This window comes from Hypanus sabinus, chromosome 2 (genome assembly GCF_030144855.1).
Source record: "Hypanus sabinus isolate sHypSab1 chromosome 2, sHypSab1.hap1, whole genome shotgun sequence".
Taxonomy (NCBI): domain Eukaryota; kingdom Metazoa; phylum Chordata; class Chondrichthyes; order Myliobatiformes; family Dasyatidae; genus Hypanus; species Hypanus sabinus.
In genome coordinates, this window is record NC_082707.1 from 62909542 (window position 1) to 62926185 (window position 16644).

A 16644-nucleotide genomic window follows, 5' to 3' on the forward strand; every position below is an offset into this window, starting at 1 on the left:
TATAATTCAGTTTCTTCTTATTATTCTTACATAGCACAGTGAATCATATAACTTTGCATTCTGAAGTAATAGTTTCTAAAGCAAGTACACGCCAGGATTAAAGTTAAGGTATCTGCAATTTTCTAATCTACCTTGCACAAAACATTCAGATGGAAATCATTAAGCTATTAGGATCTACTGTTCTTTGGTCCATTATATTCTCACCATTACTCCAATATAGTTTTTCTCCCTCCAAGAGGACAATGTCCCCTTTTCCACAATTGATGTAAAGTTATCATTCAATATGCCCAATGACTTGCCTACAAATATTTCTATTACCTATTTCACATTGCTGCTAACCACTATCATAAACATTGGAAAATTAAGTTTTAACCAATATCTTCCTTGCCGATTTCTCTGAATTCCCCCTTTACAGTTCTGTTATTTATTAGATCTTTTTCTGTTCTTTGCATCTTGTAAGTATTAGCATCTCCAATAGTTTTGGCTAAATTCAGGACAATTTTAATTAATACTGATTTTAGCCTGTTCTGATTTGACCATGAAATCTGCAAAGAAAAATATTAGGCACAATTTGTAGTTCAGTTATAATTAGGTATTGTCTCTTTCAATCAATTTTCTGGTCTTTTCAAGAATTCCTACTAACAGGTGGGCAAGAACATCAGATCTTGCAAATGGATTTATGTTCTACAAAATATAATGACACATTTCTCCCTATGTTTTCAGATTAAAGCCAAATATTTTTCTGTTTATCACATTTCATTCCAAAAATAACTTCATTATATGAACAGCCTTTAAAAAATTATCAAATAAGGTTCTTCCATCTTCTGTACAAGCAAACTAGCAATGCATGCTAAGAAGTCTACTAGATAAAAAGAGAAATAGAATGAGGGCAGTGAAGAAAGCTAGCAAACAGTCTGTAATGTATGACACTTACATCAGCCAAATCAACCAAAAAAAGGTTTAAAATGTTATTCTTTGAATTATTAATAAAACAGAATATTTTTCACCTCCATTGCACTTTTATCTGAATCAAATTAAATTTAATTTTCACATCGAACCAGATATATCGTGGATCTTGTAAATTAATTTTGTTGACACTATTTCTCATTTTAGTCAACAAAATTATGACCTTATATTAAAGTTGGTTTATCTTTAATGTTTGAAGCTAATACAATTAAAAAATATTAGGCAGAATTCACACACGACAGTGTTACTTGTTGTAAAGCGACATGACAGTTAAATAGACTTACTACGTGAGAAAACATACCTCCAACAGCAAACGATATTGAAATTTTCATTGTTAGATGAATTTCTTCAATGCATTTTTGGTGGTGACAAAACCAAGTCACACTGCAGCAGCACAAGTAATATTGGCGTTTTTTGGTTTAATTATTACCACGCCAATATTTACGTGCTGCTAAAATGTAACTGGCATTTCATTCATGTGTCCCCAAACAGTTCAGAATATATAAAAAATGGTAATCAAAGCAATTCATTGCATAAGAAATAACTATGTTTCTGGTTTAACCATAAATCACTTAAGCAGCAAATAATGGTTTGAGTTGTGAGAGCAGCCCTGCAAACCATGATGTGCTGCTATGGCAATTTAAGGGTACAGGAAAAGCACTTCAACATATCATATCAATCTTTATTTCTTCCACACACACTTGTTTGTTCTTTAAATTAACACTTTGATTGAAAGTAAATACAGTTTGAGGTAACTTTAAAAGACCTACCTGAAGAATCAAAAACCTGTTGTGATCCAGATCAATCCCATGGCTGCGAAGCAACAGTCCTACATCTTTGAATGTAGATTTCTTTCCATTAATATGATATACAGAAGAATTGTCCTTGTAGGCAGTTCTCGAAACATAGAACTTGCTATTTGGAATAACTTCAAAATCGTCACCCTCCTTTCATTGAAAGCATTTTGAAAAATTATTAAACAACTCAAATTTGCAGCACATGGCACATTAAACAATGTCTTTTATTGCAAAACAAAGAAATTATTCACCCTTAAAACATACAATTTTGAAATAAAATGGGAGAATTGAATAATTGCTGCAGTGTATTGCCTTAAATTTTAAAAATCTAAAACTGTCAAATATTTGACTTATTCTCAGCACATCTGCTCTTTTGTGAAGTTCAACATCAAATGGTTTTGCTTATTAGTTGATTTTAAATCCACGTATACATTTTGTTTTCATTCAATAAGGAGGAAAATACTGATTGCACTGTCATTGTCACGACCTTTACAGATATCCGTTTGTTACTGTTATAAAGGGGTCACTAATTCAGTTAAAATGGCAGTATATAGTTATAAAAATATTTTTTGGCAAGAAAGTTGCTCAAATTGCTTATGACAGTATTTTCTTTTGTTTTGCTTCTAAAGCTACCAATTAAGAGGCCTGATTCAATATTTTATGTACATGCTTAAAAACCCAGGACAATTACTTAATTGCATATGCATAATACTCCATATTCCACATATTTACAAGAAATTATAAATGTTAGTTTAGAAGTATATTGGTGCTTTAACATTTAAACAACAGACAAGGACATAATCTAAAAACACTATTTTTAAGCTTCTTTAAAGTATTTATTACAATTACCTTATCTATGATTTTTTGAAAATGAACTTCCACAGTACAGCTCTGAATATCCTTGTGTTCATCAGAATTGTGAATGAGCACAGACAATTTTTTGGAGCGAATTTTTTGGGCTCGGTACCCAAAAACAAACAACATTGAATCAATCACATTTGATTTACCACTCCCATTTGGTCCAATAATACAAGAAAATCTCTGGATAAAAAAAAATCACAGAAAATTGCAGTTATTTTACAATTTTTTCCCCTTTAGCCATTATTCACATTAAAATTAAGTATTTCTGAATACATTTTGTGGTATGCTCTGCTTCTAGCTCTCCATTCACACAACAACTCCAAACTATAACTCTTTTCAGCAAAATTTTAATAACACTCAGTGTTTTTGTAAAAGAAATTCAATTTTAAAATCTTTAGAACTTGACATTTTAAGTTCACATCAATTCTAAATTTAGGGCAACTGACCAAGCACTTTTCAGTTTCACATCTCCACCCAAGATGTTTCAAAACATATAGTTTTCCTAGCCCAGGTTTTGAAAGGAAAATTAATTTTCTCAAGAGGAACCCAAAGAATAGATAATTTAATATTTTATTTTACCTTGTGAAAAGGACCTAGAATTTGTTCTTGAGCATAAGATTTGAAATTTCGATTTACTATATGTGTAATCATGAGACGAGGAGCTCCAGGTTCATTGGTCATTGCTGGGGGTGGAGGAGGAGATATGCCAGCTAAAATTTCTTCCAAGCTTTGATTATTTACTGTTTCAACTGGTGATTCTAAGGTAGTATCTAAAAAGAAATAAATTAAATGTTATTCTGTTATTACTAATGATACATAACATTAAACTTGGAACCCCAGCTTTGCAATTCATGACTTCAGATTTTATAAAATATTTAAAATTAAAAAGTAATTTACAGCAGATACCCTCGTGTGAAAAAATACAAGTATGAATATTCAATTACAATTTCTGAATTGTATGGTTAAAAGATTTAGTTCTATCAAAACAACAAGCACCAAATGTAAATAACTACCTTTAGAAAAATGACCAAGATACATTTCCTCAAAAAAATAAATCACACACCTTTCAGACTAAAAGCATTCTCATGATAACAAGTTTGAAGTATATTAAAAAAATACCAAACTAACCAAGTAAATGTCTAAAACTGTTCTAGTGTTTGTGAAAGGTTATAGTGGTGGGGGATGTCTGGTAAGAAAGGTGGGGTTTAATTTATGTAAGAAGTTTCATATGTGCAATTAAACGTATCATAGTACAATAGCTAAGCACTGTCAGAAGACATATTACAAGAACTCGTGGATTCATATTAAAAACTGAATGCAAAAATACTGTAGAGCAAAACAGTTAGCAACTAACTAGTTTAGTAATCTTGTACATTTGCCAAATACTCGCTGAGTAATTGAAACAACGATCTGCATAAACGAATTTTAAACCAATTGTTCACATGGAAACAAAAACCAAAAAACCAAACACATGAAAGCATCCCTCCTTTCTAAATTGTTAATTCTTCAACTCCCGAACGCAGTTTTGTATTTTTGTATTCCAGTCTACAGAATGTCAAACCCCTCCCCCACCATTAATGTACTGTACAACAAGCGCAAAGGAAAAAGGCACACAATGAAAAGAAAACTCTAACCCCACAGCGCATCAGCTGGGGGGTGGGGGGTGGGGGGGCGGGGGAGGAAATCAACATAAAGTCATTTATTAAACAATTAGAAACAAGGAATTATTAATTAGGATAAACCTAGACAATTACACCGCACACGTCTCAATTAAATATCGTCAAAAAAGAGCAAGAGAAACTTTAAAGTTACAAGCAAATCTTTCCCATGGTCAATGAAATTATGTTAAAATAACATCTTGACATAAACACAAGTTAACGCTGGTTGTTTTTTTTCGCTCTACATAAATGAACTGTTTCCGTTAGAAACAAGTAAAATACATCAAGATCGTTTACAGCACGATACCAAATTGCTTCAAAATGATAAAAAAGTGAAATCGGCAACCTGTTTAGCAATCTTTCAGGAGGTTCATTTCAATTTTCAAAAAACTTACTAACGATAACCGAAAACTTTAATGGTTAAAAATATTATAAAAAAATTAAATCAATTCTTTTGAACAGCAAATGCCATATATAAAAATAAAAGCCATAAAGCAAGAAATTTAACAATTTACCTCCTCTAACTTCATCGACATTTGGTGTGGTTGCCTTTTGTTGGATATCCATTCCGTTGTCAGACGCATCCAAGGGTTCTGCTCCCTCCGGACCAAGTTTTGCGCTTTGCTTTGCTGTGGAATATTTCATTTTGGCAGGCATGGTACAACCTAGACTAGAAATTGCTAAAAGGAGAGAAAATAATTCAAAACAAATAATCGCTTCGCGGACATTCAATTCCTTCCTATTCCAAAAAGTAAACTCACATATACACAATTGGGGATTTCAGATGAAACGAAAGCTTTTGTTTAGAGTCTCGCGAAAATAAACATTACTTAATCTAAATTTACCGCAATTTTACTCAGATCAGAAGTTACTGTACTTCTCTAAACCAATGCCACATCATGCCATTATGAAGAAAGGTCGAAAACTATAACAGTTTGCACCAAAACTATATCAGCAATAGGAAACGACATCTACTTTAAAAACTGAGTTAATAATCTTTAATCAAATACAATCATAAATTCGGTACATAACGACGTATATTCCAGCAGTCTACGTCACTCATCTTAAACAGGCGGACAAAATCCAACAAAACAAAAAACTTGATGGTTTCTGCCCAATTTCAGACTTCCAACTGCAATAAATAGTTTTGTTTTTAAAGAGTACCCCAGAAACGGAAATATATTTAAGTTACAGCGCAGAAGGGAAAATTGTGACAAATAATAAATGATTTTTTTTAAAGCTTAAAATTCAGATAGATTTTAATAATGGTTATTAACCAATCATTAGGACATAACACCAACACCCAAAGTTTAATCTAAAACAATGAACCAAATAGGGGAAAAGTACAGTTAGTAACCACTTCCCTGAAACAACATGTTTACAAATTTGTCATGCATCTCATCCCGCTAAAAAAAAATTTCATTTCCACTGCATAAATACCTGTGAAATCAACCCATTTTCAGACTTTCCAACTCAAATAGCTTATTATTATTTTTTTAAAAAATTTAAGAACATTTTTGGATCATTTTCAAGCAGAGAAAATAAAAAATAAAGGAATAAATTGAAGAAAAATTCAAGCGCTCACCTCCGTCCCAGTCGAAAATGGCGCCGAAAACTAAACTTGACTGAAATTCGTTGAGGGACAAAGCATTGTGGGTAAGCCGGTTTGAAAAAATGGGGCCAATGCCAATTTTCAAAAAGTTAAAATTAAAATCGACAAGGGCGCACATTTATCTAATGCTACTAGTGAACAATACGGTAGTGTGTGTTACTTTTTGAAAAAATCATTCATTTATTTTTCTCTTGCGGTTGCTGTGCCGGTTGCCAAGAAGCTGTGCGCTATGATACCGCGAGAGAACACGAGATTAGTGCGATGATGCTATTACAACTGAATTAAGAGAGGTGTTTGAGCAATCATTTATCGTATGCGTCTCTGAGGTAAAGTAATAATCTAATTATCTAATAGTGAACTATTTGTACACAGAACGCTAATGGTTTACTTTATATTGCACTTGCCAGTTATTTAAGGATTATGTCCTAGATCTTTTCGTTTCGAAACGTAGTAGTTTTATGGCCCAATATTATCAACTGGGAAAACGGTTGTTAGGTGATGTGATGCATCAAGATCTCCAATCAGCTCACTTCTGCTACAACCTGTCAGCAGCTTTCTATAATAGAAACGTTTGTCATCGTTGTCCGCAGAGGAGTATTACCCTTAAATCTTACAGCTGCTTTTGTTTCAAAAGTAAAATAGATCAAAGCTGGATAAGGCTGTTTCATTCAACCTTATTTTCTCGCTCAAAACGGTTGACTTCTGCCACTCTTCTAGTAAAGGATCTCTTTGAAAATCAGCACTTCAAACTTATTTTTGGCTCTACTGAATCGTATGGAGCTTGTTGATTTGGAAAATCCCTCCCTTGCGATATCGGTTGATGTCGGTTGAAACATTGTAAAGCTAATAGCATCAACTTAATTGTAAGATGCAAATATAACAATAATAGTTGATATTGACTTTCAGATATGCAGTTTGTTTTTTTTTTAACTTTTAAAAATTATCCTATGGTGCCTTCATTCCAAGATTATATTGTTTTAGTTATGTAGTCTTTGGTGAAACAATGATCTATTGTGATTTTTTAAATGCACACTTTAATTTTGTTTTTTTCTTATGTAGTGTGTTTATATTTAATTGATATTCACCATTTAAATGCAACTTGCTGTTTCTTTTAAATTTGGCAGCTACCAACGAGAGTTTGGGACTGCGACTGTATTTGGAGTAAATTTAATCATTGCACCTAACTCAATTTCTAAAGAATGAGACTGAAGACCTCACTTTTAAAAGAACCAAAACATATCCTTTATATTATTTGGTTTTGTAGTTTCAAAAGTCCTCTGCTTTTATTTATGAAAAATGTCATGTATTTGCCAGGTGATTAGTTCTAACTTGTGTATTTTAAAAATTGTAGCTAATATGTGTCATTTTATTTGGAGACTGAGTTGATAGTTTGTTATTACCTTGGTAATAGCATAGATAAAACAGCACGATTAACTAATACATGTTCTAATCCTATCAAATGACTTTATTGTTGATGTCTGCATATTATATAAAATATCGAGTAGATGAACTGAACCTTTCCTAGTTCAGAAAGATCATAGAACTGAGTGCTTCTGGATGTGTTGAGTAGTTCCATCAATCTTTCTTATGTCAAACTTTCTTTCTTTTTACAATATTTTTATTCAGAAAAAAAACAAGATTTACAGAGTGCAACACATAGATACATCTCAACATGACTTGTGTACATTCATATATTGTGATAAAATTGATCAACATGTTATAGCATAACACATAAAGGTATACCACTCTGTTATCAAAAATTTAAAGATAAGTCATACATCATAAAATAATTTTTTTACATTAAAAAAGTCAACCCCCTACCAACTACCAAAGAAAAAAGCTGATGGATGATAATGGATAATTAGAAAAAAAAATTCGCTTAAGAAGAGAAGATAAAAATATACATAAAAGTCTGTGCACTGTTAAACTTTATAAATTGGAAAAGTAATTTAGGAAAGGTCCCCAGATATCATAAAAAGATTGTTTCAAATTTAAGACTGAGCAGCGGATCTTTTTTAAATTTAAGTAAGACATAATATCACGTAGCCATTGAAGATGTGTAGGAGGGGTAGACTCCTTCCATTTAAGCAAGATTGCTCTTCTTGCTAAAAGAGAGGTAGGTTAGGAGTATTTAAATTTATATCTTCATTTGCAATAATACCAAACAAGGCAGTAAGGGGATTTGGGTCAAATTGGACCCTAAAAAGTTGTGAGAAGGTATGAAATACTTCCCGCCAAAATTTTTCAATTTTAGGGCAAAACCAAAATATATGAATTAAAGAGGCAACAGCAGAGTTGTATTAAAAACTGGACAGCTTCTGTTTAGAAATGTAAGCTCTATGAACCACTTTAAATTGTAGAAGAGAATGATGAGCACAGAAAGATGATTTATTAACCTGTTTAAGAATTTTATTCCATCTATCATCAGAAATTTTATCAGAAAAGTAGTTAATTGGAAATGTAGGAAATCTCTAATTTGAAGGTATCTGTAAAATGTGTTTTTCTCAGGATCTCTTGCTTCATTTGACCAATTGTCAAATAAATTTGCACTCTTACGTCAAACTTATATCGTGTACTTTAGTATTTGGGACGTAGCCATAAGTGAATGGGTAACATAAGCTGAAATATGAAATTTATCCTGAAATCTTATTCATCTCGTATTGAGACTGTACCTGAAGAACTGAATTCTCTTTGGACGCCCTACTTTGGAGAGAATGTAGATGATATTCTTCAGAATAGTACTTACACTGTAGTGTTTAAATAGTGTGGGCAAGTGGCATTGACAAGATATGTATTTCCTTCTGTCTAGAAAATTAGGGAATGATCTATTTAAGGTGTGTGAGTTTATTAATTGATTTGACAGGGTAGATATAGAAGTTTTTTTTGGGGATTAAGTTTGGTAGCTAAGCTTTAAGATGAGTATACACCCTATCCTCATTATATGCAGGGGATACGTTCCTGGCACTCGACACATAATGTGAATAGTTATTTAAATGGAGAAAATAGAGATGCATTCTAGAGGGCTTCCTAAATATGTTTTATCTGTAATTTATTCACATCTTTCATACCAATACAACACAAAAGAAGTACCAGAAGGCAACATTCATATTATATTTAATCAATTCAAGGTATTATTCAATGTAATAAATCATAACATACTAGGATGTACAGTATTCACCAACACTGGCAGGTGGGAGATGAGTGGTTGTTGTGGTGTTGGGATCATATCAAGCACAGCAAGGGGTGAAGGAAGACTCACAGAACTCTTAGAACTCCCGGCAGAAGGAGATGACACCGATTTTAATGAAGTGGTGAGGGTTGTTTGCTTGGCAGCATTTTGTTTTTCAGCATAAATTTGCTTGTATAGAAGAAGGGTTGACAGCAGGGAACGACTGAAATGCTGACTCCGTTCTAAACTTGGGTCCATGTCCATCGCCATTTGTGCCAACTGTTCTGACTTCCACCATTCCCTCACCGTTGGTAAACTCCCGGGATTTTCAAAATCGTCTGTTGCTTGCAGCATCTGAGACAGAGTTCGCCGTAAAAAAAAACGCTTTGAATATGGATCACACTGTGGTCAAGTGGCTGAATCAGCAATGTTGTGTTAGGCAGCAGGAAATGCACTGTTATGTTAGGAGGCACAAGGAAATCTGCAGATGCTGGAAATTCAAGCAACACATCTCTGTTATGCTAATCCCAGCATACAGACCGCTCGTCAGGCACTCCAGACCAGTTCAGAAGCAGGTGAAAACCTGGCCAGCAAGAGCCATCTCTGCTCTTCAAGACTGCTTTGAGCACACTGACTGGCACATGTTCAGGAAGGCTGCAACCGATGGCGACTCTACCAACTTCGAGGAGTACACAGCATCAGTGACCAGCTGCATCAGCAAGTGCATTGATGATGTTACTCTGTCCAAGACCATCATTATACGCGCTAACCAGAAGCCATGGGTGATCGCAGAGGTGCGTGCACTGCTGAGGTCCTGTGACTCTGCCTTCAGAGCAGTTGACAAGGCAGCTCTAACAACAGCAAGGGCCAAACTGTCCCAAGCCATCAGAGGGGCAAAGCGTGCACACGCCCAGCTAATTCACAGCCACTTCCAGGACAGCGGCGACAAGCGGTGCATATGGAAGGGAATCCAGGACATCACCAATTACAGGACAACATCACCTGACTGTGCAGGTGATGCCTCCCTCCCAGATGCACTGAATAACTTCTATGTCCAGTTTGAGGTGGAAAATGACGTGGCGGTGAGGAAGTCCACCCCTCCTAAAAATGACCAGGTGCTGTGTCTCACCGTGGCCAATGTGAGAGGAACCCTGTGCGGGGTCAACCCACGGAAGGCTGCTGGACCAGACAACATTCCTGAAAGAGTGCTTAGAGGATGTGCAGACCAGCTAGCAGATGTTCCCACTGACATCTTCAACACCTCCCTGAGCAGCACCACCATTCCAACGTTCTTCAAGGCCGCCACCATCGTCCCCGTGCCGAAGGAGTCTTCAGTGTCCTGCCTAAATGACTACCGTCCCGTTGCATTTACATCCGTCATCATGAAGTGTTTCGGGAGCCTCGTCATGAGGCATGTCAAGACCCTGCTGCCCCCCTCACTGGACCCCCTGCAGTTTGCATACCATTCCAACCGCTCAACAGATGACACCATTGCCACCACCCTCCACCTGGCCCTAACCCACCTGGACAAAAAAGACACATATGTTCGGTTGCTGTTCATAGACTTCAGTTCATCATTCAACACAATCATCCCTCAGAAACTGATTGGAAAGCTGAGCCTATTGGGACTGAACACCTCCCTCTGCAACTGGATCCTAGACTTCCTGACTGGGAGACCTCAGTCAGTTCGGATCGGGAGCAGCATCTCCAACACCATCATATTGAAGACGGGGGCTCCCCAGGGCTGCGTGCTCAGTCCACTGCTGTTCACTCTGCTGACCCATGACTGTACTGCAAAACCCAGCTCGAACCACATCATCAAGTTCGCCGATGACACGACCATGGTGAGTCTCATCAGCAAGAACGACGAGTCAGCTTACAGAGGTGCAGCGGCTAATGGACTGGTGCAGAGCCAACAACCTGTCTCTTAATGTGAATAAAACAAAAGAGATGGTTGTTGACTTCAGGAGGGCACGGAGTGACCACTCCCCACTGAACATTGACGGCTCCTCGGTAGAGATCATAAAGAGCACCAAGTTTCTTGGTGTTCACCTGACGGAGAATCTCACCTGGTCCCTCAACACCAGCTCCATAGCAAAGAAACCCCAGCAGCATCTCTACTTTCTGCGAAGGCTGAGAAAAGTCCATCTCCCACCCCCCATCCTCATCACATTCTACAGGGGTTGTATTGAGAGCATCCTGAGCAGCTGCATCACTGCCTGGTTCAGAATTTGCACCATCTCAGATCGCAAGACCCTGCAGCGGATAGTGAGGTCAGCTGAGAAGATCATTGGTGTCTCTCTTCCCGCCACCATGGACATTTACACTACACGCTGCATCTGCAAAGGAAACAGCATTATGAAGGACCCCATGCACCCCTCATACAATCTCTTCTCCCTCCTGCCGTCTGAGAAAAGGCTCCAAAGCATTCGGGCTCTCAGACATAACAGTTTCTTCCCCCAAGCTATCAGACTCCTTAATACCCGAAGCCTGAATTTACAACTTGCCCTATTGTCCTGTTTATTATTTATTGTAATGCCTGCACTGTTTTTGTGCACTTAATGCAGTCCTGTGTAGGTCTGTAGTCTAGAGTAGCTTTCTCAGTTGTTTTTTTTTTATGTAGTTCAGTCTAGATTTTGTACTGTGTCATGTAACACCATGGTCCTGAAGAACGTTGTCTCATTTTTACTATGTACTGTACCAGCAGTTATGGTCGAAATGACAATAAAAGTGACTTGACTTGACTTGAACATACACAAAATGCTGGCCTGCTGCATTCCACCAGCATTTTGTGTGTGTTGTTACATTAGGAGGAATGCTGTTCAAATGTTTAGGATGGGCTGGCGCATTGTCAAGCAACAAAAAACTTTAAAGGCAAGATTCTGTTCCCGGCAGTAACATCCCAGTGCTGTGTTACCTTCAGCTGATGCCACGCTGTTTATAATTTCCAACTTTTTTTCAAGTGTTAAAGTGGTTCTCTGCCACTTGACTGATGGCCCAGGACATGACATCCGAAGCTTAGGAGGCATAGTTAAATATTTCAAGCACAAAATCACTGTACTGTAGGTAAAACCAACAAAAGTTTAAGAGCGCAAGATCGCACATCCACTCCTTGCCAAAACCAATGTGAGACTGGCGGGAGTGAGACTGAGGCGTGCACACGTGACTTGTATTGGCAGGAAAGCAGTGCTCCTCACAAAACTGTGAGTTTTGGACGCATATAAGGAGACGTTGGTAGAAATAGGTTCCTTGCATAACTGTGAATCCACATAGTCTGAAGGCGCATATAACGAGGATATGGTGTATTCAGGAACAAAAATGTGAAGCATTTTATGAGACTTGTTTGCACACCTTGGATGTGACCCACAGAAATATTGCTACTGGCTTTACTTGAAAATTTCATACTTGAATTGATTGTAATTTTGTGTATTGCTATATTTACACATATAGAAGTAAAACAGGGTAAACCTGGAAGAATTTAGACGTAAAGGATGCAAAGCCCCTTCTTTTAATATAGTAGGACCAGACAATATTTTCAAATACATTGACACCCCACACCACCTCCCCACAGTAAGCAGTACACAATTGCATATGTTTCTTAATTTTGTACTGGAGTGCAAACTAAAGTGTAAGTTAGTGTATCAAATTGATTTAATGGACCTGGTTTCTTTGGAATTTAGTATTGGAATCTGTTCTGTATGTCAGTCTGAGACTACACTTTTCAGCAATGATTACTTTGGCCTGTCTTCAAAGATATTAAGAGTATGCATTCACACATAAAACTCAGAGGTGCAGATGAAAATGCAAGTTTCGATGATTCAGTGGTCCTGTTGTTACTACTATAATGAAAGGTTTAGGATTATGGAGTTTCTGTGTGTGGTTGGTTGGTAACCGGATCTATTCAAGGTATCGACTGACAATACTGAATCTGTATCGGTGATATAAATTTTTTTTCTGTTTTTTGTATAAAAGCCAAGTTGATCGTAGTGTTACTGTATGTTCAAGAACCTGATGTTTGTGACAAAAATGGCTGATCCTGAACCTGGCAGTGGGAGACTTTAACCTTCTATACTTTCATTTCACAGGAGCAGCTAGAAAAGTACATGACGTGGATAGAATCCTTGATGATAGATGCTGTCTGCTTGAAGCACTGACTCTTCTAGATGATGTCACTGCTGGGGAGGGTTGTGTCCTTGATAGGGCTGTGTCCTCAGCCCGCCTGCTGTTCCTTGTGTTCCTGTGCATTGGAATTGGCATACAAGGTCACAGTACATCTTTAGAAGTTAAGAGTACTTTGTGACGTGCTGTATCGCCTTATGTATTCAAGAAAGTAGAGGTGGTAGTGTGTCTTCTCCATGATTTTAACACTGCTGGGCCCAGTTCAGATAATCTGATACGCGAACACCTAGGAATTTGATGTTGCATACTCTCCAAATCTGACCCACCAATGAAAACTGGTATATTGTCTCCTTCTGAAGTCAGCAAATGAATCTTTGGATTTGTTGACGTTAAGCGCAAGATTATTATTGTGGCACCACTCAACCACTGAACCAGATTGTGTGGCACGTGGCCAAGGTGTTGGACTAACAATCTGAAGATCGTGAGTTTGAGCCCCAGCCAGGATAATGTGAGTGTCCTTGAGCAAGGCACTTAACTACACATTGCTCCAGTCCACCCAGCTGAAAATGGGTACTGGCAAAAATGCTGGGGGTTAACCTCGCGATAGACTGGCTTCCTATCCGGGGGAGAGTCTCATACTCTCAGTCGCTTCACGCCACGGAAACCGGAAATAAGCACTGGCCTGATGAGCCTATATGGCTCGGGACAGACTTTAACTTTAACCCAACCAGATGCCCTAACTTAATTGTGTATACTGATTTGTCATCACCCATCACCCATGATTCGTCTACCAGCAGTGCTACAATTGGTGAGTTAATAGAGAGCATTTGAGCCTAGCCATACAGTCTGAGTGCAAAGAGAATAAAGCAGTGGGCTAACCACACGACTCTGAGGTGCACCTGTGTTAATGAGTGAAGAGGAGATTTTGTTGCTATCTGTTGATTGAGGATCCAGTTGCAGAGTAAGCTAGTGAGGGACAGAGATCCAGGTATTGGAACTTAGTTGTAAGTTTGAAGGAGATGATGGTTTGAACGTCAAACTGTAGTTGAACAACAGACAAATGTATGCATTACTGTTGTGCATATGATCTGGATTGGGTGGAGGGTGAATAAAATAGCAGTTGCCTTTGGCTTGTTGTGGCAATAGGTAAACTGAAGGAGATGCACATCACTTCTGAAGCTGATTTGAAGCATTTCATTACGGTGGATGTTAGTGTGTTGGATTGTAGTTATTGAAACAGCAACATTCTGTTCTTTGACATCTATGGGTACCCTTTTAAAGCAAGTGGAAACTCAGACTGCAGAAACGAGTGGTTAGGGATGTTCTTGAATACCCCTAGTTGGTCTGCACAAATCTTGGGTAGCTATGATGTCAGGCCCGATGGTTTTTGTGGGTTCACCTTTTTGAAGGATGCCCTGATGTTAGCCTTGGGACTGAGATTACAGGTCATTTGAGCTGTGGGAGCTTGTGTAGGAATGTCATATTCTTCTTTCAAATCATGCATAAAAAGCATTGAGCTCATCTGGATATGTTTTTCGTATATCCTAATTTTTTTCATTTTGTATAACGTGATAATATGCAAGCCCCGCCTCAACTGTTAAATGCCCAACTGTGACTCCAGTCTGAAAATGCAGAGAATGGATTTGGAATATGGAAATAGAATTGTTCTAACTGGAGTCCTTGTGGTCTCAACAGACCAAGACCCTTACGAACAAGCTGGAGGAACTCAGCAGGTTGGGCAGCATCCGTGGAAAGGAGCATTCAACGTTTCGGGCTGAGACCAAGACCCTACATCTTGCACTATAACAATTCTATGATTCTTTTGTGCTTAAACAAATAAAAGCGATTTTTCAGGTCTAACTTTTTCAGCCCTTCAACTGCCCTTTGTAAACCCAGAAATCTAATGGTTTTCTATTATTTGATAACGTTGTGATCTTGTCATGTAATTCACTTTAATCTTACCTTCATTTTCAAGATTAGCTTGCATCATTTCTAGAAATTCACATTAAACAAAAAGATCTACAGGTTCCAGGATTGACCATTCCAGCATTAGGAAAAGTTTAGAACAGATGAACATGCTTTTGAGAAAAAAAAAATCATGTCTGATGATATAAGAATTATTGTGTGCACTATAATCAGCTAAACATTAATAACTGCCGAATTTTTCAAAAGTAGAGCATAATTTTTCTATGAAATGACACTAACTAAAACGAGTTAATTTTCTGTGCAGGTCTTTGGAACGTATTGAGGATGTGTAAAGTTCTTTATAATATGGGATTTTCTTTGAATGCCTAGAAATGTAACTGTATCATGGAATTTTTAAGTGTTTTTAAATCATTTTCCTCATTTGGAATAAGATCTAAGGAATAAGATTTTGCAGAGAGCAATTTCTTTTATGAAGTAAAACGAAGAGATGCTGGAAATCAGAAATGAGAAAAGTCTAGAAATATGTGAGTTGGGCAGCATCTGTGGAGAGAGAAACAAACCTAAGAATCCATGTTTTCGGGTCTGAAACTAGATTTGTGTACCTTTTATTGCTCTCCTCTTGCTTTCATTGTAACTTTTCCCAAGTTTGGATGAAAGATCATCATACAAAACATTAATTCTGCAGTTTATCTTGAATATTTCAGGTGCTTCTGATTTTATTTCCATCTTTTAAGGACTGTAATTCACAAATTCAATGAGAGGTTTTTTTTTGGACTATCACAGTGTGAAGGCAAAAGTATAAAACAGTGCTGCCCATCAAAGAGCCTGAAAATACACACTCAGCATTTTAGGGACAGCTTCTCAGCCATCAGATTTATGAATGGACAATGAACCAACCCATGGCCATACCTCATTATTTTTGTCCTTTCTTTGCACTAATTCAAATTAATTTGTACTCAGTGGATTCTGGTTTGGCCCAATAAAGCCGCTGCCCCAATTAGCTGAAGTTTCATGGAAATAGTTAAAAAGCTATTTAACAAAAGAATCAGAATCCAAATCAGGTTTATTATCACCAGTATGTGTTATGAAATTTGTTAACTTAGCAACAGCAGTTCAATGCAATACATAATATAGAAGCAGAGAAAAAATAGTAAATAAATAAGTAAATCAATTATGGTATATGTATATCAAATAGATTAAAAATCGTGCAAAACATAGAAATAATATATATTAAAAAAGTGAGGTGGGGTTCACTGTCTATTTAGGAATTGGATGGCCGCAGAGGGGAAGAAGCTGTTCCTGAATCTCTGAGTGTGTGCCTTCAGGCTTCTGTACGTCCTACCTTCAGATTCAGATTCAGATTCAGTTTATTGTCATTTAGAAACCACAAATGCAATGCAGTTAAAAAATGAGACAACGTTCCTCCAGAATGATATCACAAAAGCATTTGACAAAACAGACTACACCAGAAAATCCACATAATGTTTGGCAATCCCCAATCCAGAGTCTGGAGAGGCTGCTGCGTATTAATATTGC

The 16644-nt window shown here is 37.1% G+C and overlaps 2 protein-coding genes across 3 annotated transcripts in view; one reads left to right on the forward strand and one right to left on the reverse strand.

Moving 5' to 3' along the window:
- smc4 (structural maintenance of chromosomes 4) overlaps positions 1–5889 on the reverse strand; it is a 74214-nt gene extending 68325 nt beyond the window's left edge. The window contains exons 1-5 of the mRNA XM_059947156.1: positions 5868–5889; positions 4798–4962; positions 3204–3394; positions 2613–2804; positions 1737–1913 (exon numbers count right to left, since the gene is read on the reverse strand). Of these exons, the coding sequence (XP_059803139.1) occupies positions 1737–1913; positions 2613–2804; positions 3204–3394; positions 4798–4939 (702 nt within the window). The 5' untranslated portion in view covers positions 4940–4962; positions 5868–5889. The remainder of the gene's footprint in view (positions 1–1736; positions 1914–2612; positions 2805–3203; positions 3395–4797; positions 4963–5867) is intronic.
- A 247-nt stretch (positions 5890–6136) lies between these two features.
- Positions 6137–16644, forward strand: part of ift80 (intraflagellar transport 80 homolog (Chlamydomonas)) — a 233645-nt gene continuing 223137 nt past the window's right edge. For both annotated transcript variants that reach the window (XM_059947169.1, XM_059947177.1), the window contains exons 1-2: positions 6137–6220; positions 7019–7128. In XM_059947169.1, the coding sequence (XP_059803152.1) occupies positions 7094–7128 (35 nt within the window). In that variant the 5' untranslated portion in view covers positions 6137–6220; positions 7019–7093. The remainder of the gene's footprint in view (positions 6221–7018; positions 7129–16644) is intronic.